Raw genomic sequence first — 24,633 nt, 5'->3', positions numbered from 1 at the left:
TTAATTAATGCTGCTACTATTTACTTTATAGTAAATTCAGATGAGAAAGATTTTCTCCTCTTATTAAGTGTCTCCCCATCCCCAATACTACAGGTTCTCTTTGTTTTGAGTTATTCTTAATTGACACTTTAAGAAACTCTACTGCATTTAATGGAAGAAATACTTTGCAAATAAAGAAGTTAAAGAACTGTAAATAGTTTGATGTGCTGATTCCAAAAATACGCTTAAAATTTCTGTTATAGAAGCATTTTTATTATTATGTTATTTCTACATTTTCAATGTACTGTATGTGGTTTTTCTATGTTATTCCTATAAAATATCAATATCAACTCAGTTCAAAATCACTTCACAGGTTTGTTGTTTTATGGAAAATAGGGGGAGGAAGATCTATTGCAGCATTTCCCAACCGGTGTGCCGCGGCACACTAGTGTGCCGCAAGACACAGCCAGGTGTGCCGCCAAGCTCCTAGGGAAAAAGGAGAGCTTAAGGAGAGCCCTGCCCAGCTGGAGATTCCCTGGCAGCACTAGGTAGAAGCCGGCAATGCAGCACCCTTTTCCAGTGCCGCGCAAGGAGCTGGGCGTTGGAGTTTGGGGTGGGGAGCGATGAAAGTGCGGAGGCCGGCGCCGCGGCTGCCCCCACCCCCCAGTGCCTCAGTTCCCCTCGCGCCCCCGGCTTCTCGCTGCTGACGCCCGCCCGCCCTCCCGCTCGATCTGCCCCTTTCTCCAGCTCCTCCGGCGAGCGCTCGGAGAAAACCTTCTCACAGCGGAGGTCGGAGAAGGTTCTTTGGAACGTCGGGGGTGCTTGCGCGCGCGCGCCCTATCCCCCGGCCAGCCTACCCGGAAAAGCTTTGCCAGCCTCCGCAGAGAAGGAAGAGAGAGAACAAGAGAGAGAAAGAAAGGAAGAGAGAGAAAGAGATAGCAAGAGAGACAGAATGAGAGAGAGAGAGAAAGAGAAAGAAAGAAAGAGACAGCAAGAGGGGGGAAGGAGGGAGAGAGAAAGAGAGACAAAGAGAGAGGAAGGAAGGAAGAGAGAAAGAAAAAGATAGCAAGAGAGACAGAATGAGAGAGAGAGAGAAAGAGAAAGAAAGAAAGAAAGAAAGAAAGAAAGAGACAGCAAGAGGGGGGAAGGAGGGAGAGAGAAAGAGCAAAAGAGAGGAAGGAAGAGAGAAAGAAAGAGATAGCAAGAGAGACAGAATGAGAGAGAGAAAGAAAGGAAAGAAAGAAAGAAAGACAGCAAGAGGGGGGAAGGAGGGAGAAAGAAAGAGCAAAAGAGAGAGGAAGGAAGGGAGAAAGAAAGGGATGGAGAGAGAGAGAAAGAGGGAGGGAGAGAAAGAGGGAGGGAGAGAGAAATAGAGTGAAAGGGAGAAAGAGAGATTTTTTTTGTCCAAACTTTTTTGCGCCCCCCCCCTCAATGTTCCCCAGGATTTTGAAAATGTGAATAATGTGCTGCGGCTCAAAAAAGGTTGGGAAACACTGATCTATTGGATATACAGTGATACCTCATCTTACAAACCCCTGGCCATACAAACTTTTCAAGATACAAACCCAGGGTTTAAGATTTTTTTGCCTGTTCTTCCAAACTATTTTTCACCTTACAAACCCAAGCTGCTGCCTCTGGACTTCTGTTGCCAGTGAAGCACCCGTTTTTGTGCTGCTGTGATTCCCCTGAGGCTCCCCTCCATGGGAAACACCATCTCCAGAATTCTGTGTTTTTGCGATGTTGCAGGGCAATCCCAGCAGTGCAAAAACAGGCGTTTCACTGGCAACGGAAGTCTGGAAGGGGGTTTCCCAGCGAGGGCAGCCTCAGCAAAATCACAGCATCACAAAAACACGGAAGTCCGGAGGTGGGATTTCAAAGACTTCTGTGTTTTTACGGTGCTGCAATTTCGCTGAGGCTCCCCTCGCTGGGAAACCCCACCTCCGGACTTCCATTGCCAGCAAAACACCCGTTTTTGCACTGCTAGGATTCCCCTGCTGGGATTCCCCAGCAGCATCACAAAAACACGGAAGTCCAGAGGTGGGGTTTCCCATGGAGGGGAGCCTCAGGGGAATCCCAGCAGCGCAAAAATGGGCGCTTTGGCTGGGGTGAGTTTTGGGCTTGCATGCATTAATCGCTTTTCCATTGATTCCTATGGGAAAAATTGTTTCGTTTTACAAACCTTTCACCTTACAAACCTCGTCCCGGAACCAATTAAGTTTGTAAGACGAGGTATTACTCTATTCACTGCCTTGAGTTATTTGTGGTTTTTTTTAAAATATTTTTTATTATTTTCAAAGTAAAACGAACAAAGACATACAACATTAAACATTTAAGGAGCTACTATTGCTCCGCTTATCTTAGAAGTCTAACTAATACAAAATATAAAAAACTCTAACTGTTACAAGATCTAAGCAGAAAAACCACACTTGAAAATTACTTTATCATTAAATTTAATTATAGATTTTTAAAATTAAGATTATTGATTGAGTTTCTCTCTATATATTTTTTTTGTACAAAAAATAATAATAATATACTTATATGTATATATATATCAAAAAACAATAAACAAATTATTAGTAATGCAAGAAAAATAAAAATAATAATAATATAAACACTTCTGAATTAGTTATAATATGAACTATATAAACTATATAATTCTATCTTATAATTTTTAAGTAATCATTTATTCTTACATGTTTAATTTTTAATACTATTTTTAACATTCCACCAATCATATACTTTATCCCAAATTTTATAAAATTCTGTTTCAGTTTGATTGTTCAACCTTTTAGTCATCATATCTAGTTCTGCACACTCTATGATTTTTTTAAACACCTCAGAGTCTTTCGGTATCGTCTTTTCTTTCCATTTCTGCGCGAATGTTATTCGTGCCGCAGTCAATATATGTATTATTAAATAGTAAATATCTTTTTTATACTTTATATTTGAAATACCCAATAAAAAAAATTCAGGAGATTTTTTAATCTTCTCCTTTGTTATTTCATTTATCCAATTCTCTACTTTATTCCAAAATATTTTTGTCTCCGGACAGGTCCACCATGTATGGTAATATGTACCAACTTCTTTTTTGCATTTCCAACAAATGGGCGATACCGAAGGAAACATTTTAGAAATTCTATATGGTGGAAGGTGCCATCTATAAAACATCTTAATTTGATTTTCTTTGAAAGAGATTGATTTTGTTATTTTCCAATTATAGGTCCATATCTTTTCCCAAGTATCTAAATCAATCTCTTTGCCAAAATTTTTGCACCAACTGATCATATTATCTTTCAATATCCAACCTATCGTTCTATGATTTAGTAAATATTTATAAACATTTCCAATTGTCTTTGTTTGATTTTGGAATAATAATTTGCCCAGTACATTATTTTCTTTTTTAAAAATGTAAGTCTTTACGTCTATTTGATATCTAGAACTAATCTGCATATAATGCCACCAATCTAAGTCTATACCTAACTCGTATAACTCTTGTTTTGTTCTTAATTTTAATTTAATTGATTATTTAACAAATCACTATCTTACCTTTTCCTTTAAGATTTGGGTGTACTATGGCTTCAAGGGGTGAAACCCATTCTGGCATTACTAAAAAATGATTTTTCTTTATTTCATTCCACACTTCTATCAATGCCTTTCTAATAACATTATTTTTAAAATATGAGTGGGTTCTTAACTTATCATACCAAACAAATGCATGCCACCCGACCATCAAGTCGTGGCCTTCTAGGTTAAGCAATCTTTGATTTTCTAGTGTAAGCCATTCTTTTATCCATGTCAGAGCCATGGCATGATAATATAGTTTCCAATTTGGAAGCCCCAGGCCCCCTCTCTCCTTACGGTCTTCTAATGAATTTTGTTTTATTCTTGATTTTTTACCTTGCCAAATAAATTTTCTTATTATCTTATTCAATTCGGCAATTCGCTCCTGGATTTATCGGAATCACTTGAAAAAGGAATAGTATTTTTGGAAGGATATTCATTTTAACTGTGGAGATTCTTCCTACGAATGATAATTGTAAATTACTCCATATTTCTAAATCTTTTTTAATCTGACTTAATAATTTTAAGTAATTGTCGTTTTTTAAAGATAGGGCTTTGGAGGTCATCCATATCCCTAAGTATTTCACTTTTTTCGTGATCTTCATGTTTGATAAGTCTCCTAAGTGTTTTCTCTGTATTTCAGTCATATTTTTTGTTAGTATCTGTGTCTTTTCCTTATTTATTTTCAATCCTGCAACTTTCCCATATTCTTCAATCACATTTATTAAATTTAGGATAGATTCTATTGGGTCATCTAAAATAAAGACTACGTCATCTGCAAATGCTTGTGTTTTATAAACTTCTTTTCTGATTTTCAATCCTTTTATTTTCTGATCTGCTCTTATTTTTATCAGCAATACTTCTAAAGTCAAAATAAACAACAATGGTGATATTGGGCAACCTTGTCTTACTCCTCTTTGTATAACTACTTTTTCTGTTTGTTCACTATTTATTATAATTTTAGCAGTTTGTTCAGAATATATAGCGTCTATTATGTTAAAAAACTTTGTTCCTACTTCCATCTTATTTAATTGTATTTTCATAAAATTCCAGTCCATGTTGTCAAATGCTTTTTGAGCATCTAAAAATACAAGTGCCATTTGCTTTTCAGGGTGTTGTTCGTAGTATTCCAAAGTGTTAACAATTATTCTTAAATTATTTTTAATTTGTCTTCCTGGTAAAAACCCATTTTGGTCACTGTGTATCATGTTGTTTATAATACTTTTAAGTCTATTGGCAAATATTGATATAAAAATTTTATAGTCTACGTTCAACAATGAGATAGGTCTATAATTTTCAATTTTTTCTTTCTTGGTATCCGCCTTATGTATTAAGGTTATTAAAGTTTCTGACCAGGTTTTTGGTAATTTACCTGTTGTCAATATTTGATTATATATCTCAAGCATGTTGGAAAAGAATATTTCTAAATCTAGTTTGTAAAATTCAGCTGGTATTGCGTCTGGACCGGTCGCTTTATTATTTTTTTGATTCTTTATAGATTGTTTTAATTCTATATCTGTAACGGGTCTATTTAATCTTTGCTGTTGGGCTTCCGTTAAAACTGGAAGTTTTATTTGTTCCAAATATTTAAAAATTAAATCCTCGCTTATCTCTTCTTTCTTATATAATTGTTTATAGAATTCCGAAGCTATTTCCTTTTTGTCTTCTATTCTATGTTTTATAGTACCTTTTGAATCCATCAGATTTTTTATAATTTTATTTTCTCTCTCTTTTCTAAGTTTGTATGCCAGCCATCTTCCAGGTTTATTTGCATATTCAAAATAATCTTGTTTTGCTCTTTTTATCTTTTCTGCAATTGATTCTTGTTCTATTAATCTCAATTTATGTCTTATTAATTCTCTCTGATTTTTTAATTTGTCGTCCTTATCGTCTTTTTGCATTAAAATTTCTAATTTTCTTAATTCTTCTACTAATGTTTCTTGGTATTCTTTCTTTTCTTTATTCTTTTTTGCTGTGAATGCTATTGTTAATCCACGTATATATGCTTTGGTTGTGTCCCATAAATTTTGAGGGGTAGTATCTGCATTTTTATTTATTTTTAAGAAAATCTTTAACTCCTTCTCTACCCATTTCTTATATTTAGGATCTTTTATTATAATTCTATTCATTGACCAATTCTTTATTATCCTTTTACCTTTCCAATATATGAATAGAGGGTTATGATCAGCCCAAGTATTTGTTTCTATTTCTATTTCACTTATTTGTTCCATTATTTGAGTAGGAGCCCATGCCATATCAATTCTAGACCAAGTCTTATGTGGATTGGAATAAAAAGTATACTGTTTATCTTTTAAATGCTGTTCTCGCCATACGTCTTTTAATGCCAATTCTGTTCTCATTTTCCAAAATGATGCCGGTAATATTACCTTTTTTTTCTTTTCTTTTCTTTTCCCATTATAATCCATTTGGTCATCTGATATTGCATTAAAGTCTCCTATTATTATCATATTTTCAATTGATAACTCATTGATTTTTTCATGTAGGTCTTTATAGAATTGTTTTTGATTATCATTTGGTGCATAAATTGAGACAATTGTTAAAGGTTTTATTTCTAAATCTAATTGTACTATCAAGATCCTTCCATCACCATCATTATATATTTCTTTAGATTCAATTAAATCATCAATATACATTGCTACACCTCTTTTCTTTTGGTTTGCCAAACTTGTGTATAATTTTCCCAATTTGGGATTCTTAAGGAGACTTCTTTTTGATTTTTTGATATGAACTTCTTTTAGGATGCTTATCTGGGCTTTTTGTTTCATAAGTTTAGTTAATACTTGGTTTCTCTTCCTTGGGTTATTTAATCCATTTACATTAACTGAAAATATTTTCAGATCATGTGTCATCTTTATTTATAGTACCTTTTGGGTTCTTTTGGTTCTCGAAGTCGGGTATCTAAAATTAAGTCTTGTGAGATCTGTAGTTGTTTCTGCCTTACCACCAACGCTTCTTCCCCTCCACCACCTGTGGCCCCCATCACTTCGTCGCCAAGCTCTGATTGGATCTGAATTTGCGCAGTACTGTCCAGTCCACTTCGTGCAAGGAAAGATCGTGCTTGTTCTACACTTTCTATTTTCACTCTCGTTGATTGCCATGTTAGGGTCAAACCTTCTGGTATCAGCCATCTGAAAGGAATGCTCTTTCTGATTAAAATACTTGTAAGAAAATAATATTGTCTTCTAGCCTCTCGGACTCTCCTCGGAACTTGTTTCAGAATCGCAATTTATTTTCCATTACGTTGGAAAGACTCGTTTTTTGTGTATCTCAATATCGTATCTTTGACAATTCTTCTTGTGAACTTGATGTGGACTTCTCTGGGTAAATTGTGGCGCCTAACATATCCAGTCTGAACTCAGTAGACTTCGTCGATCTCTTTTACCAGGTCTGTTGGGTCCAACTGCAAAATGGCTCCCATAACTTCTGCCATTTTTGCGGGAAGATCTTCGTCTTTTTCTTCTTCGATGTTTTGAAACCTCAGTCCATGTTGAGCAGAGTGAAGTTCTAAATTGGTTATTGCTATGTCAAAGTCTCTACGGGCAGCGTAGTTACGGTCCTCATATTCTTCTACTCTCTGTCCCACATCTTGAATTTTCCCTTCTGTCACTTGTATTCTCTTTTCGCTGTCTTGTAATTTTTGTTGAATAACTTTTATATTTCCATCCATTTCGGCAACATTTCCTTTTACTTCAGTTAATTCAGTTCGAAGTTCTGCAATTTCTTTTTTAATTTCGTCTTTCATCTCCTTCATCTCTTGCCTCAGTTCCTGTAAGTAAGTTTTCATTTCCTCTTTGTCTGTGTTGCTTTGAGTTTTTGCCTCGGTTTGTAATGCCTTGATATCAGCTAATGCTTCTTGGATAATCTGAAGACCAGGGTCCATCGTAGGCTTGTCTTTTTCTTTCTCTTTAGCTAACATTGTGGGTATGGTCATTTGTTGTAACGGTGATGAAGTTGGAGAAGTCCTAGGTGTTGAAGTTGGAGCAGGAGTAGTTGGTTGTTTTCGCGTTGTTATTGTAGTCACTGAAGTCACACTCTGTGCCCTGTGGGAACCTTTCATAGTCCAAAATTTACTGTTAATTATTTTGTGTTAAAAAAAATATTTTAATCTGGATCTTATGTATCTTAATAGAAAAATGAAGCAGTAAAAGGAAAAAAGAAAGATTAAATATATTGATTTAATTCAATTAATGCTATAATTTATTGTTGAGTTTAATTAAAAGGAAAGTAAAAAAGAAAAAGAAAATAAAGGGGTAAAGGTAAAGAAAGAAAAAAATATTTTGGTGAGTTCCTAGATTCCTTAAGTGGGGGTCAGGTAGGGGAAAGGAAGAAACCAATATTCTAGCACATATCTATTTAATAATAATTAAAAAAAGAAAAAAAATATAGAAGAGAAAAAAAGGGGGAAGAGAAAAAGAGGAGAAGAAAAAAGGAGAAAAATAAAAGGAAAGAAGGATAGAGAGGGTTTCTTCAAAGAGGGGTAAATAGAAAGTAAAATCAATACCTAGATAGAATTTCTTTTAAGAAGACAGAAAAGGGAGAGGAGAAATAAATATTCTATATATAAAAAAAAATAGAAAAATATATTTAAAATTATTTAAAAAATATACTTATATGTGTAGGAGTGCAAAAATAAAATAAAATGAAATAATAAAATAAAATAAAAATTAATCCAATTAATAAACAGACTTTTTGTTAAAAAAGAGAGAGATATCAAAAACTCTAAAGGAAAAAGGGTTCAAAAATTTCTAATGAGTCCAAAAAAGAAAAAAAAACCCAAAAAGAAATAGTAGGCCTAACTTATGCTCTAATAAAATTATCCAGAGAAAAAGGGAAAAAAGAGAAAAATAGGTCCAAAATCAATGTCCAGAATATTTTCTAAATTCAAATACCAATGAGATAGTCCAAGTTTCTATACTATATATTTAAAAAGAGAGAGAACAACGAGAGTAAAAAAAGTAAAAATACAAAAAATATCCTTACGCCTCTAAAATCAGACAAAAAATAGTCCCAGCAAGTCCAAGGAAAGATTTATAATAGAATAAAAATAATATCAAAAGTTTTAAAAATAGGAAAATAAGATGTATACTCCAAAATTCGTTTAAAATATTTATAGCTTCAGAAAAATTCCATTGAAAAGAAAAAAAACATAAATTGAATTAGTTCAGTTCATTAGTTCCACAATGCTCAATTGATTAATATATTTTACTTCATTCACTCCATGATTTCCAAGTCAAACTTTAGTTTTAGAAGAGAAAAAATTGTAACAAGAAAAAATATAAGAAGAAAAGGGAAAGTAGACACACCACACTATAATCTTAAAGTAGCAAAAAAAAAAAGTGAAAGTTATACTCAGTTGTAACAAAGGCAAGTAGTTCCGGCTGATCTTCTCCACCGCGGATGGATATCACTTACAGTTTTCTTCTTTTACTGTATTCGCCTTAGGGTTAAAAATCTTCTTTTTCCCAAACTTATGATGATACCAAGAGAATCTCGTGTGGTGCTGTAAGACTCCTTTGTCTGCTGATCTATTTTTTGTAGACTTCTTCTTCTTATTTTTGACCTTCCGCTTTCGGCGATCGCTATGGCTGCGACCCGGCAGCCGCCTGGGCGCAGCTCTCCATATCCACAGCTGCGGGGCTATCCCTTAACCCCGGGACCGTGGCGATCCGTCCCAGGGTGTCCAGGAGACCCCCTGTCCTGTGCCGACCCCTCCGGAGTCGGCACAACGCGAAACCGCGTCCTGCAGACTGGAAAGGAGGACAGCGGTGCCGGAGCTCAGCCTCCGCTCCTCCGGCGCGATCGGGCTCCCACCTGGAAGTCTTTAATTGTGGACAGGAGCAGAAGGCTTGAGCTCCTGAACAGAAAAAGTGGATCACATGCTTCCAGATGATGGGTGAAGAAGAAGAAGAAAAGGCAGATGTGTTGAGAGTCCCTTGGTTCTTTTGCCCTCTTGGGCCCCACTCTGGGGCCTCCCACTCCTGTGCAAAAAATGCACTCTGATTTGCTGTCAGATTCCCATGGGGACATGCGGGGGCAACTCTGTAGGCAGTCCTGAGTCCAAGTTTGCTTGAGCCTTGCTGGCTGATGCAATCTTCCTAGGTGCCATGTGGTGAGATGGTTAGAGGGCTAATCCTATCATGTCCACCCTTAGGACATGAAGGTCTTAATCCCATCAACCTGGAACTGAAGTGGGGGCAGGGAGCTGCATGAAGCCTGTCTTTAGAATATGTTTCTCTTTTTCAAGATTTCCTAGGTTCTAGGATATTTCATTTTTCTAGGAGAGGGGTGGATGCTAATTTCCTTCAGAGGTATTTAAGTTCAATCATTTGATAACTGGGAAGAACAGCCTGGAGTTGTACATTGTAAATGCAAAGTCTTTACAAATGAATCAACATCAATTTACTCTTCTTGTTTGATTCACAGAATTAATATCAATAGAATTTAAACAAATGTTTCCTCTCATTTCATAAGAGCTCCTGTACAGGATGTAACTTCTGGTTTTCTGTTTTGTCTTTTTCAAAAATGCAGTCCCTGTTTGAATATTGTACCTATAATTGTGGTTTCTGAAGCTATCTGGATAATAGAAGTTGCAAAGAATTTGCAACAATCACATGTATAGAAGTATTAAAACAACAAAGATTAAAATGAGTTAAAACACCCCCATTGTGGCAGGCCTACAGTATTTGCAAGCAAAGCAAGTTTAATTTTAGTAACTCTAATCTTTAGATAACCCAGTTGTAATATACTTAAGAGGTAGCCTTCTGTTGTAGGAAATTGCAGTACACTAGAAGAATTATCAAACAGATGTCTGGGGACTTTCAAATCAAGTACATTAATTAATGCTGCTACTATTTACTTTATAGTAAATTCAGATGAGAAAGATTTTCTCCTCTTATTAAGTGTCTCCCCATCCCCAATACTACAGGTTCTCTTTGTTTTGAGTTATTCTTAATTGACACTTTAAGAAACTCTACTGCATTTAATGGAAGAAATACTTTGCAAATAAAGAAGTTAAAGAACTGTAGTTTGATGTGCTGATTCCAAAAATACGCTTAAAATTTCTGTTATAGAAGCATTTTTATTATTATGTTATTTCTACATTTTCAATGTACTGTATGTGGTTTTTCTATGTTATTCCTATAAAATATCAATATCAACTCAGTTCAAAATCACTTCACAGGTTTGTTGTTTTATGGAAAATAGGGGGAGGAAGATCTATTGCAGCATTTCCCAACCGGTGTGCCGCGGCACACTAGTGTGCCGCAAGACACAGCCAGGTGTGCCGCCAAGCTCCTAGGGAAAAAGGAGAGCTTAAGGAGAGCCCTGCCCAGCTGGAGATTCCCTGGCAGCACTAGGTAGAAGCCGGCAATGCAGCACCCTTTTCCAGTGCCGCGCAAGGAGCTGGGCGTTGGAGTTTGGGGTGGGGAGCGATGAAAGTGCGGAGGCCGGCGCCGCGGCTGCCCCCACCCCCCAGTGCCTCAGTTCCCCTCGCGCCCCCGGCTTCTCGCTGCTGACGCCCGCCCGCCCTCCCGCTCGATCTGCCCCTTTCTCCAGCTCCTCCGGCGAGCGCTCGGAGAAAACCTTCTCACAGCGGAGGTCGGAGAAGGTTCTTTGGAACGTCGGGGGTGCTTGCGCGCGCGCGCCCTGTCCCCCGGCCAGCCTACCCGGAAAAGCTTTGCCAGCCTCCGCAGAGAAGGAAGAGAGAGAACAAGAGAGAGAAAGAAAGGAAGAGAGAGAAAGAGATAGCAAGAGAGACAGAATGAGAGAGAGAGAGAAAGAGAAAGAAAGAAAGAGACAGCAAGAGGGGGGAAGGAGGGAGAGAGAAAGAGAGACAAAGAGAGAGGAAGGAAGGAAGAGAGAAAGAAAAAGATAGCAAGAGAGACAGAATGAGAGAGAGAGAGAAAGAGAAAGAAAGAAAGAAAGAAAGAGACAGCAAGAGGGGGGAAGGAGGGAGAGAGAAAGAGCAAAAGAGAGGAAGGAAGAGAGAAAGAAAGAGATAGCAAGAGAGACAGAATGAGAGAGAGAAAGAAAGGAAAGAAAGAAAGAAAGACAGCAAGAGGGGGGAAGGAGGGAGAGAGAAAGAGCAAAAGAGAGAGGAAGGAAGGGAGAAAGAAAGGGATGGAGAGAGAGAGAAAGAGGGAGGGAGAGAGAAATAGAGTGAAAGGGAGAAAGAGAGATTTTTTTTGTCCAAACTTTTTTGCGCCCCCCCCCCCCTCAATGTTCCCCAGGATTTTGAAAATGTGAATAATGTGCTGCGGCTCAAAAAAGGTTGGGAAACACTGATCTATTGGATATACAGTGATACCTCATCTTACAAACCCCTGGCCATACAAACTTTTCAAGATACAAACCCAGGGTTTAAGATTTTTTTGCCTGTTCTTCCAAACTATTTTTCACCTTACAAACCCAAGCTGCTGCCTCTGGACTTCTGTTGCCAGTGAAGCGCCCGTTTTTGTGCTGCTGTGATTCCCCTGAGGCTCCCCTCCATGGGAAACACCATCTCCAGAATTCTGTGTTTTTGCGATGTTGCAGGGCAATCCCAGCAGTGCAAAAACAGGCGTTTCACTGGCAACGGAAGTCTGGAAGGGGGTTTCCCAGCGAGGGCAGCCTCAGCAAAATCACAGCATCACAAAAACACGGAAGTCCGGAGGTGGGATTTCAAAGACTTCTGTGTTTTTACGGTGCTGCAATTTCGCTGAGGCTCCCCTCGCTGGGAAACCCCACCTCCGGACTTCCATTGCCAGCAAAACACCCGTTTTTGCACTGCTAGGATTCCCCTGCTGGGATTCCCCAGCAGCATCACAAAAACACGGAAGTCCAGAGGTGGGGTTTCCCATGGAGGGGAGCCTCAGGGGAATCCCAGCAGCGCAAAAATGGGCGCTTTGGCTGGGGTGAGTTTTGGGCTTGCATGCATTAATCGCTTTTCCATTGATTCCTATGGGAAAAATTGTTTCGTTTTACAAACCTTTCACCTTACAAACCTCGTCCCGGAACCAATTAAGTTTGTAAGACGAGGTATTACTCTATTCACTGCCTTGAGTTATTTGTAAACAGCAGGGTACAAATAAATAAATGAAAAATTCTGTAATAATGCTATGCATTTTATAAATTAATGAGCTGCTCTTTGTCAGGAGCAGCATTCCTAAACATGGTCTCCTCCAGATGAAGTAGACTACAACTGCCTTAAATTCTAGCCTGCATAGATGATTTTGTAATGATATGGGGAATGACCATGGGAGACAGGGCCAAGCGCCACTATTCAATAATATGAATGAATGGCCTCTTTGAAGAACTGAATAAAGAGTATTTTGTTGCAGATTGGTGATTGTTTATTGACTCATCACAGAGAAGTTTGAAAGCAATGTTGCTTCATAATGGAAATATGATACCATCACTCCCTATTGCTCACTCATGCCGTTTAAAGGAAAGTTATAAAAATCTGTCAATTGTTTTGAATGCTATACAGTATAATAATCATCAATGGAATATCAGTGGAGATTTGAAAGTGATTGGTCTGCTAAAGGGAAAGCAAAGACTTTTCAAAAAATATTGTCACTTCTTGTGTTTATGGGACAGTTGAAATACAGTAGACATTATGTTCAATGTGATTGAGGACAAAGTAACATCTATGCTGCAGGTAGACACAATGTACAACATAATCCTTTAGTTGCTCCCCAAAAAAATATTTCTTCCCAATTTTATATGTAGTGAAGGAAGAAAGATTTTTGTTGGAGCAACTAAAGGATTATGTTGTACATTGTGTCTACCTGCAGCATAGATGATCCTTTGTCCTCAATCACATTGAACATAATGTCTACTGTATTTCAATTGTCCCATAAACACAAGAAGTGACAATATTTTGTGAAAATTCTTTTCACAGAAATTCTCCAGCATTTCACCAGAAAAACTGAAGGAAGGGGTATTTATTGGTCCTCACAATAGAGAGTTTATGAGATATGATGTGTTTGAAGGAACTCTAAATGATAATGAATTGAGAGCTTAGAAAAGCTTCAAGTGAATCTTTGAAAACTTCTTAGGAAAAAATAAATCTCCAGAATATGTTGAAGGTGTTGAGGAACTGCTAAATGTCTTGGATGTCGCATGTCTCTGAAAATACACTTTTTGCATTCACATTTAAATTTCTTCCCTCCAAATCTTGGGGATGTAAGCAATGAACAAGATGGGTGGTTTCACCAGGACATTAAAGTAATGGAACACCACTACTAGGGTTTTTGGAATGACTTCATGGTGGCAGATTACTGTTGGATGTTATATAGGGACAACCCTGAAAAATCGACAGTCTAATGTCAAGCACTTTTAATTTTTGCTCATTTCTATTTTGCATGTGAAATTATTTTGGTTCAATAAAAACTGTTTTATAAGGTCAAGCATTTTTTCTGATATGTAGATCACTGTTTTCTTAATGTCACCAGTATATTTCCTATACATTATAATAATGAAGCTGCTCCGTGGAAATTATACCTGCTACAGAAAAACTATATACATTTTTGAAATCAGAACAAAAAATGATTCAAAAAAGTACAAGGTCAACTGCTATGATTACAGAAAATATTTTTTGTATACCTGTGTAATTATGGGTACTGTATCCCAATATAAACAATATTAAACTGAATAGGCTGATTTTGAATTGTAATAATAAAAAGATGTTACTTACCTGGCATGCAATCTGGACTGTCTGTTTCAGTGGACCACACTGGGTTTGGATTTCTTTGACAATCACATTTACAGGCTTTGCTATGCCAGTGCTCTAGATTGTCATCCTAAAACAGTGCAGAATAATTTATTAACTACGCATATATAGAAACAATAAGCAGATTCTTTCTTACTTCCTAAATTCCCATTGGACTATTTCAACTCTGTTTAAATGGCACCTTTCAAAGGTATAATCAAAAACATTTGCATAGGGTAGCACTGCACTCTTCATATTCATCAATGCCATTTATCACTATATGCACACACAGAGAATCATGCTTGAGCACAACAGAGAGATATGAGGCATTTTAAGTCCTGGTCAAGCCAAAAGGATGGACAATTCAACTTAGAGTATTTTTTTTCTAGTTTTACATCTCATTTGAGCCAACAACTCATTAAATTGCTTTAGTTGAGCCAGCACAGTATATTATCTTAGTATAATAAAAGGGAAAGATGGCAGAAAAAATAGCTGAAATCACACACATGTACACTTGACGGGAGAAAAAAGACAACTAAACAGACAGACAGTTGTATGTTGACATGATCTTGGGAGACAGAGTGAAAAGATGCAGCCAAGAAATGGAATGGGACAACTTGGCGCAGGCAACCCACCACCGGCAATTCACGGCAGCCAACTCACTAGGGCCAACTTGCCACTGTTCTGACCAAGGCCTCCTGATCAAATAATACAGTGCAAACGGCATCCCCAAAACCTCTTTTATTTTAATGGCTGTGAATTATTATCATTCCCAGCCATAATAAGTCCCAAACAATGATAAGAAGTCCAACAACAGTCTTTGGGGGAAAGGCAGATAAGCACACAAACTTTTATCTTCCTTGACAAGCTGCCAAAGACCAATTAGCAAGAAACTTGGCAAGGCCAAATGGAAACATGGAGTCCGAACTGAAATAACATGAGTTGAACAAAGTTGCTTCCTGCAATGAGAACTTCCATTTGCTCCACTTATACTGTATAACCTAAGGGAGTGGCCAATTATCCCCAAGCCTTATTGCCAAGTAGTCCTCCTCTGTAACTGTTCGCATGCATTGAGAATAGGCTCCCCCTGTTCCTCTGCTTTGATCATGTCAGTCTTTGGATGCTCTGGAGTAAGAACAGATTTCCCAGATGGCCTGGGATGGATCCCTGCCTATTGCATCGAACCTGCTCCCCAGCCTCCTCGTTGTCTGACTCTGCTGTCAGCTCCACAGGCCACAACACACAGGACAACTTGCTGTAGGACAATTCAACAATTCAATTTAATTATTTAAAATAATTAAAACTTTGTTTTAATTTTTGTCATTCACATTTCATTTTGTCCCTCCTTTAGCATCCTTTCTTTAATTATTCTATTCCATTATTTCTTTGGTATTAGTGTAACTCTTGCCGCATAGCCAGTCGGACATGGTGAGTTCTCTTTGACCAGTGTTTCCCAACTTTGGCAACTTGAAGATATTTGGACTTCAACTCCCAGAATTCCCCAGCCAGTGAATGCTGGCTGGGGAATTCTGGGAGTTGAAGTCCAGATATCTTTAAGTTGTCAAGGTTGGGAAACACTGTCTTAGACCCACCAAGCAAATGGTCAGATAGCAACAGCAATAGTGCTTAGATTTATATACCACTTCATAGTGATTGACAGACCTCTCTAAGCAGTTTTACAGAGTCGGCATATTGTCCCCAATAATCTGGGTCCATATTTTACAGACCATGGAAGGATGGAAGACTGAGTCAACCTTCAGATAAAAGGCAAGTAGCCTGCAGCTGGAATGTAATGGGCCAAGAGGTAGAAGGACGCATACATATACAGAGTTTCTTAGGCTGTAAAGGAGACTGAGTAAGAGATGTACTTTCAGACTTGCAAGACTAATGTCAACCTTATGAGGTAAACTAGACAGGAAACAGTGCTGGATGAGCTAATTCTACTTTCTTGTAAGACTACATTAAAAGACTTCTGCCATCTGAGAGAACATTTCTCCCTTCCATCACCTTTAAGCCAAACCTAGCGAGGATCTATTTTGAGCCTCTTGCTCTGCTCAAATTCTAAGCTGACTGTTTGCCTTTTTCCGTGGCTATGTCTCTTTGCTCTGTTTCCCAAGGTTATGCCCATATATCATTACAATAGGTGAATATTACACCTTTTATTAATTCTAACTCTACTAAGCCATTTACATCGCATAAAGGTGACTTCAGCATAACAACGCTGAAGTCTGAGAATAAATTGAAGACCGGTGATGAAACAAATGGCACATTATCTGCATTCCCATACCAATTTAGTGAACTCTATAGCCAATTATGTATTATATTATGTATGTATTTGTATGTCTGTCAGTGTATGTGTTCAAGTGTTACATTTTGTATTAAATAATTTAGATTATTAGTATGAGGAATATTCAGGTATTCCTCATATGTATTCCTCATACTCACTTCTTACTCTGCTACAGAGCCCCAGACTACAACATCGAACATGCTAACAAATTATCCACATTACTAATGTCGGCAACCAACTGCCCATACCCCATTATCTTCCTCAGAGACCTCAACCTAACACACATTAACTGGTCCTTAAATGAGTGCAGCACGGAAACCATCCATTCTACTATATATAATACCGTCACCTATCTGGGACTCAACCAACTAGTAACTAACAATACCAGACTTGATAAGTGTCTGGATCTCATCTTCTGCAACAGCAAAAGTGCAATATATGGCTTACAAATAACAGAACCATTTTCCAACAGCAACCACAGCATGATAAACTTCAGTCTCAACCTAAGCCACACTATGATCCACCAAAATAATACAACACCAAAATTCAATTTCAAAAAAGCGAACTACGAACTCATTGAAGCCCACCTCTCAACATTAAACTGGAAAACTCTATTCTCTAAATGCTACACTACTGGTGACCAATGTTCCCTCTAATTTTTTTTTCAGTGTGGGCGGAAAAGTATAGTGTCTGAGCAACAGTCCCTTTGGGACTGGGCGGCATAGAAGTATAGAGTCCACGGAAAGGGCCGGCATACAAATCTAATAAATAGATAGATAGATAGATAGATAGATAGATAGATAGATAGATAGACAGACAGACAGACAGACAAACAAACTAACAAACAAACTAACAAACAAATAAATAAATTCCCTTCTTTTTTTAAAAAAAGAAATTAATAATAAAACAAAACCAAAATCTATTTTATGACTATCTTCTCCTCTTTTTCCATCCCTGTCTCCTCCCCCCTTGTGTGTTTGTGTGTGTGTGTGTGTGTGAACTCTTGAACCATTTCCAATAACAGGTGAGCTATTGGAAATGGTTCAAGAGTTCACACACACACACAAACGGCTGGGGTTTTTTTCCTCTGTTATTATTTGGGTGCTTTTTACCATATGCTTTAAATCAAGAGTCATTTCTCTCTCTTTCTCTCTCCCCCTCTTTCTCTCTCTTTTTCTCACTTTCTCTGTCCTTCTCTTTCTATCCCTTCCCCCCTCTTGCTCACTCTCTCTCTCTCTTTCTCTCTCTCTCATTTTCTTTCTCTCTTTCTATTGCTTTCTTTCTCTCTCCCTCTTTCTTTCTATCTCTCTTTCTTTCTTTCTCTTCTCTCTCTTGCTATCTCTCTCCCCCTTTCTCTCTCTTTCTCTCTTTCTCAGTTACTTTCTCTCTCCTCCTCTCTCTGTCAGTGAGGGGGCTGCGAGAGCTCTTTCTCCGAGCGCTTCAGGAATGCCTGCCCTGCCTCTACTGCAGCCCCCTTGCTGGAAGTCCGGGATGAAAGCGCTCCCAGCAAAGGGGATGCGAGAGGGGAGGGGCAGGCATTCCTGAAGCCCATGGAGAAAGCCCTCTCTCGCAGCCCCCTGGCTGGGAGCGCTTTCATCCCGAGGAGAAGCCGCAACCACCACCGCCGCAAAAGGGGGGGAGAGAAAGAGAGAGAAATCGTGCCCCAAGGCAGGAGGTGGCGGAGGAGGAGAGGGGGGCGGATCGGGCGGGTGGGGGGCAGGGCCAAGAGGCCAGGGGCGCGAGGGGGCTGGAGGCACTATGGGGAGGAAGGGGCGGCCGTGGCTCCCTTTTCTCCTACTGCCGGCACTTCCCCGCCCCCGCAACCCCCCCCCCGCAGGCTGGCAGGGGTATGGGGAGCGCGCGCCCATGGAAAAGGGTGGCGGGGGGGGTATTTTGGGGTGCGCGTGCATGCACGCACACAGCTTACAGGAAACGCTGCTGGTGACCTCTACAACACATTCCTACTCGAAATGAAAATTATCATCAGACTTCATGTACCTCTAACATGTACCATAAACAAAAAAAAATAACCTTCCCAGCTCAATAAGAAAATTACAAACAAGAAAAAAATATCTCTGGAGGAAAAACAAAAAAGGTCACATTTCCAACTTCAAAAGCCGATATAAAAGCATTTGCAATCAAATAAAAGCAGAATGCCTTAACTACTACAGCAAACAAGAGAAAAACCTCCTATGCACCAAATCTAATAGAGCTTTCTACAACTTCGACAACAATAAACTCAAAGACTCTAGACCCATCCCACCTCTCAAAGGACCCAACAACAAAGAATATCACGATGATTCATCCAAAGCCAACCTCCTCAACTTTTTCTTTGGCTCTGTCTTTGTTAACAGCAATGGCTCATCCCCCAATTTCATCAATCGCACCTCAAACTCCCTGAACAACCTAACCCAAGTAGACTTCACTGAAGACCGAGTTGAAAAAGCATTACATGACCTTAAACCTTCTCTATCAGTCAGACTAGATGGTCTTTGTGCTTACTTCCTAAAAAAGACCGTCATACCTGTACCTGTGAAAATCTACGAATATATATATATATTCCTTCAATATACCAGGGTGATTCGACACAAAATGTAACCCTTCCCTGGTACAGAGCTGAAGGGATTGGATACTGTAGCCTAGAGGATAATTCTCTGCCTTACAAGGCAAAGGTTGCAGGTTCAAGTCCCAGTGGGTATGGCTAGCTGATGAGGCCAAAATAAGGCCGGAATAGATCTATCCTAGTCTCCCTTAATTTTCAAATTCAGCTTAAACATGTGACACATACAGATAGAATTGTCGGCTATCAATAAAATTAACTGCCTTGGAAATGGCCCTGGGTTGGGCCGAGAGGCAATAAAAGGAGCTGTGATGTTCCTTCAATATACCAGGGTGATTCGACACAAAATGTAACCCTTCCCTGGTACAGAGCTGAAGGGATTGGATACTGTAGCCTAGAGGATAATTCTCTGCCTTACAAGGCAAAGGTTGCAGGTTCAAGTCCCAGTGGGTATGGCTAGCTGATGAGGCCAAAATAAGGCCGAAATAGATCTATCCTAGTCTCCCTTAATTTTCAAATTCAGCTTAAACATGTGACACATACAGATAGAATTGTCGGCTATCAATAAAATTAACTGCCTTGGAAATGGCCCTGGGTTGGGCCGAGAGGCAATAAAAGGAGCTGTGATGTTCCTTCAATATACCAGGGTGATTCGACACAAAATGTAACCCTTCCCTGGTACAGAGCTGAAGGGATTGGATACTGTAGCCTAGAGGATAATTCTCTGCCTTACAAGGCAAAGGTTGCAGGTTCAAGTCCCAGTGGGTATGGCTAGCTGATGAGGCCAAAATAAGGCCGAAATAGATCTATCCTAGTCTCCCTTAATTTTCAAATTCAGCTTAAACATGTGACACATACAGATAGAATTGTCGGCTATCAATAAAATTAACTGCCTTGGAAATGGCCCTGGGTTGGGCCGAGAGGCAATAAAAGGAGCTGTGATGTTCCTTCAATATACCAGGGTGATTCGACACAAAATGTAACCCTTCCCTGGTACAGAGCTGAAGGGATTGGATACTGTAGCCTAGAGGATAATTCTCTGCCTTACAAGGCAAAGGTTGCAGGTTCAAGTCCCAGTGGGTATGGCTAGCTGATGAGGCCAAAATAAGGCCGGAATAGATCTATCCTAGTCTCCCTTAATTTTCAAATTCAGCTTAAACATGTGACACATACAGATAGAATTGTCGGCTATCAATAAAATTAACTGCCTTGGAAATGGCCCTGGGTTGGGCCGAGAGGCAATAAAAGGAGCTGTGATGTTCCTTCAATATACCAGGGTGATTCGACACAAAATGTAACCCTTCCCTGGTACAGAGCTGAAGGGATTGGATACTGTAGCCTAGAGGATAATTCTCTGCCTTACAAGGCAAAGGTTGCAGGTTCAAGTCCCAGTGGGTATGGCTAGCTGATGAGGCCAAAATAAGGCCGAAATAGATCTATCCTAGTCTCCCTTAATTTTCAAATTCAGCTTAAACATGTGACATATATATATATATATATATATATATATATATGTATGTATGTATGTATGTATGTATGTATGTATGTATCAAATGTTTTTTGCTGAAATTTTTAAAATTAAGGGAGACTAGGATGGTACCATTTCAGCCTTGTTCTGGCCTCATCAGCTAGCCACACCCTTCCTTACTGGGATTCGATCTGGCAGCTTCTGCCTTGTAAGGCAGAGAATTAACAGTTGAGCCATCAGACTTGATCCCTCCAGCTCTGTACCAGGGAGGGGCTATATGTTTTTTTGTGTCGGATCACCCTGGTATATTGAGGCAAAAAGGAGGCAAAAAGGAGCTGTGACGTTCCTTCAATATACCAGGGTGATCCGACATAAAAAACATATATATATATATATATATGTCACAGGTTTTTTTGCTGAATTTGAAAATTAAGGGAGACTAGGATAGATCTATTTCGGCCTTATTTTGGCCTCATCACCCACTGGGACTTGAACCTGCAACCTTTGCCTTGTAAGGCAGAGAATTTATTTATTTATTATTTAGATTTGTATGCCGCCCCTCTCTCCTAGAGGAATTATCCTCTAGGCTACAGTATCCAATCCCTTCAGCTCTGCACCAGGGAAGGGTTACATATTTTTGTGTCGAATCACCCTGGTGTATTGAAGGAACATCACAGCTCCTTATTTGCCTCTCGGCAAATATATATATATACCCACTAAAAACTCTCATTGTGTATTGGACAAAATAAATAAATAAAATAAAATAATAGAAGAAAGGTAATATATTATTACTCCTGTTTTGTCCTTCGGGAGAATTTAAATTTAGTCCTTATGCTTAAAACCTATCCTCTACTGTTATCTTTGCATCTATTTTATAGTTTTGTTTTGTTTTGAAATGTGTTTATGCTATGAAGTACAAATAGAGGAAAGAATAAGCACCTGTGTCAACTGTCCCATTAGGTTAGAAGAGAGGTCTGCAACCTTAAACACTCAAAACAGCCATTTGGACCCGTTTTCCACAGAAAAGAAGACACTGAGAACCTGGCTTAGCATGGCCAATTCAATGGCACTCCCACCCAGTCACATGATTCCCCCCCCCCAGCCACACCTACCCAGGTTTTGTGGCTCCCGGTGTTTTCTGTGGGAAATTGGTATCTCTCTCTCTTTCTCCCTCCCTCTTTCAATTTTTCCCTTTCTCTTTTTCTTTTCCCTCTACCATCTTTCTTTTTCTTCCTTCCTTTCTCTCCCCCTTCTGTCTCATTTGTTTCCCACTTTTCCCTCTCTTTCTCTCCCTCCTGCTCTCCCTCATTTCTCTCTTCCTCTCCCTTCTCGCTCTCTCATTTGTTTCTCTCTTTTTCCCCTCTCATTCTCTCCTCTATCAATTTCTCCTGCTAAAATTAGAGATTATGTACCTAGAGCAGTCTATTTTGCCTATTTAATTTTGGACACTAAACTAAGATCTCCTTTCTACAAAATCCTAAGTAAAAAAGGAATCAAAATGTATTGAATGTTGCCCTATTTCAATTTAGCTTCATATTGCCAAAAACTCAAGGTAGAAAGAATGCAGTCTATCAGGCAAAAGAAATGAAAACCTAAGAAATGACCTCAGAATGACACAGCCAGATAAAATTAATCTGTAACCCGAGTTCACCATTTTGTTCAGAATGTTTAGATCAATATTTTTCAAACTTGGCAACTTTAAGATAGGTGTACTTTAACTCCCAGCATGTTGGCTGGAGAATTCTGGAAGTTGAAGTTCACCTATCTTAAAGTTGCCAGGTTTTAAAATTATTGATTTAAATATAAAGATTTCCTACAGAGAAGGGCCAACCAAATCATTGCTTAGTGATTTGTATATTTTCTTATAATACATTAGAAAATTAAGATTATGTTAGTTGTCCAGACCTATCAATAATGAAAAGAAAATACTGACAAAATTGTGGAGCTCAGGATAATTCCTTACATTGGTTTCTTAACCTGGGTTGACCTCTGTATCTGTTTGTAACTATCTTTCTGAAACATTCTTTTTTTAAAATAAAATAATCTTTATTAAGCTATGAAATAATAAAAACACAGAAAATAACATAAAATAAATCAACAGTCCACGGGATAAAGATATGTACATTCGAAACATATAACATAACATAAGCTAATCATAGAGGTAATAGAGAGAGAGAAGGGAAAGAGGAAAAAGGGGGGGGGGGAGAAAGAGAAGGTGAGGGATAAAGGAGAGAAATTATTTTAGTTAGAAGATTTAAAGTATTTGGGGTTCTTTCTTGCTTCCAATATTGCGCATATAAGGTCCTCGCTGCAGTTAAGACATGTATTATAATATAAAAGTCTTCCTTTTTGATATTTTGTCTAATAGGAATAGCTCAGGTTTCAATTGGATATTTAGGGCAGTAATTTTATCTATGATTTTTTAAAATTTTTAACCAATACCTTTTAGTAATTTCACACGTCCACCAAACATGGTAGTAGGTTCCAGGTTTTTCCCTACATTTCTAGCATACGGGGGACATATTTGGATATATTTTGGCAAGCCTGCCCAGTGGCAAATGCCATCTGTAGAACATTTTATATTGGTTCTCTTTCTGTGTGGTTACCATTGTGTATTTATAATTTACTGTCCAAATTTTTTCTTATTCGTTTAAATGTATTGTGTATCCGAAATTTTGACCCCAGGCAATCATTGAGGTTTTAACTGTTTCTTCTATGATATCTTGTTGTAATAGGTGATTTAACATAACCTCTGAAACATTCTTAGATATGCTATTTAAATGGATTGATGACTGTTGTTTAGCATTTTTTATTAGCTGTGCGGGATAGGAAGTGGTAAAGTTCCCTCAAAGCTTCTCCTTTTTGCTTGTTAAGTAAAAAACCACTGGAAAGCAGCAGAATACACAGCAGTTAGTATGAGTAGGCGAGCAGATTCTAAACACAAGGAAAAGCACAAAACATAAAAGCCAAGCATGTCATTTTGTAAAAATTAGCCCTGTGGAATTAGCGCCTGCACCCTGATGGCACAGTAACAAAGAACAGAGAAAGGCAGAAAGTCACATGACTCGCCTCTCTAGCAAAGAACCAGTCCCTAAATTGTGGCAGGGATGGAAGGGAATGTGAAAAAGCAGATGCTTGATATGGGGGTTTTTTGTGGGGGGAGGAGACCCCTGCAAATCAGTTTTGTAAATACAGTCTTTCCAAAAAAATAAACTCTTTTAAAAAATATATGCTGCTGTAACTGTAATTTCAAAATTATAAATCACAATAGAGGGGAATTTTGGTTTAAGACTGATTGGGTGAAGGATAAGTTACATCATGTTTGCATTTTGCATGATGACATCATTAGACAGATTATACAAATAGATCACTCGGACTATGATGTCACTGCATAAATCATATCAATGCCAAAAGGATATTGATTGTTTCATTTCCATCATTTTCTTATACATAAAATTATACAAATAACCTCATTTATACTGCAATTTGATCCATCCCGTATGAAATTCATTCCATTAAAATACAGAATACTACATATTTTTCAGTGAGGTGGAAAAATCCACACAGAATTAAATTCCAAAGTTGCTTATATAGCAGGCAAAAAATGCAAAAGACTTACCTCTGCAAGTGACAATGGCAGCATGACTAATAGGTGCAATTTTGCCGCAGAAGTGAAAAAACAGCAAAAAAAACAAACAGTCAAAGCACTGGATAGGGAGGGATGGAAACTGGGAACAAGTACAAGGATAAATCATATAGTCATTCATTTGGCACTAAGTATTGTGCCAAACACTTTCTCAAAAGGCTGTTTCCAAAAGGGAACATGAAACAGGCCAGTATTGTTTGTTGACAATGCAACCCACAAAACACTTAAAAGATACTCCCCAGAACAATAAAATATAATCAGCCTAAACAGCATCATAAGTCATTTAAAATAAGTATGAGAGCAGTATCTCTGTTATATAACATTGAAAGACTGAGGTATAATGTAAACTTTGAAATGTTCTATAAAGAGTACATTTTTCCTGCCCTGGCTTGAGTTCTGGCTTATTCTCTGTCCCTTTCTT

The 24,633-nt window shown here is 38.4% G+C and overlaps 1 protein-coding gene across 1 annotated transcript in view; it reads right to left on the bottom strand.

Annotated features, from left to right (window-relative positions):
- Positions 1-24,257, bottom strand: part of RS1 (retinoschisin 1) — a 32,196-nt gene extending 7,939 nt beyond the window's left edge. Inside the window, exons 1-2 of the mRNA XM_070750770.1 lie at positions 24,186-24,257; positions 14,237-14,342 (exon numbers count right to left, since the gene is read on the bottom strand). Coding sequence (XP_070606871.1) covers positions 14,237-14,342; positions 24,186-24,209 — 130 coding nt within the window. The 5' untranslated portion in view covers positions 24,210-24,257. The remainder of the gene's footprint in view (positions 1-14,236; positions 14,343-24,185) is intronic.
- Between the last annotated feature and the right edge of the window lie 376 nt (positions 24,258-24,633).

The sequence above is a fragment of the Erythrolamprus reginae genome, chromosome 4, assembly GCF_031021105.1.
Source record: "Erythrolamprus reginae isolate rEryReg1 chromosome 4, rEryReg1.hap1, whole genome shotgun sequence".
NCBI classification, from domain to species: domain Eukaryota; kingdom Metazoa; phylum Chordata; class Lepidosauria; order Squamata; family Dipsadidae; genus Erythrolamprus; species Erythrolamprus reginae.
This window is presented reverse-complemented; position numbering and strand designations above follow the sequence as displayed.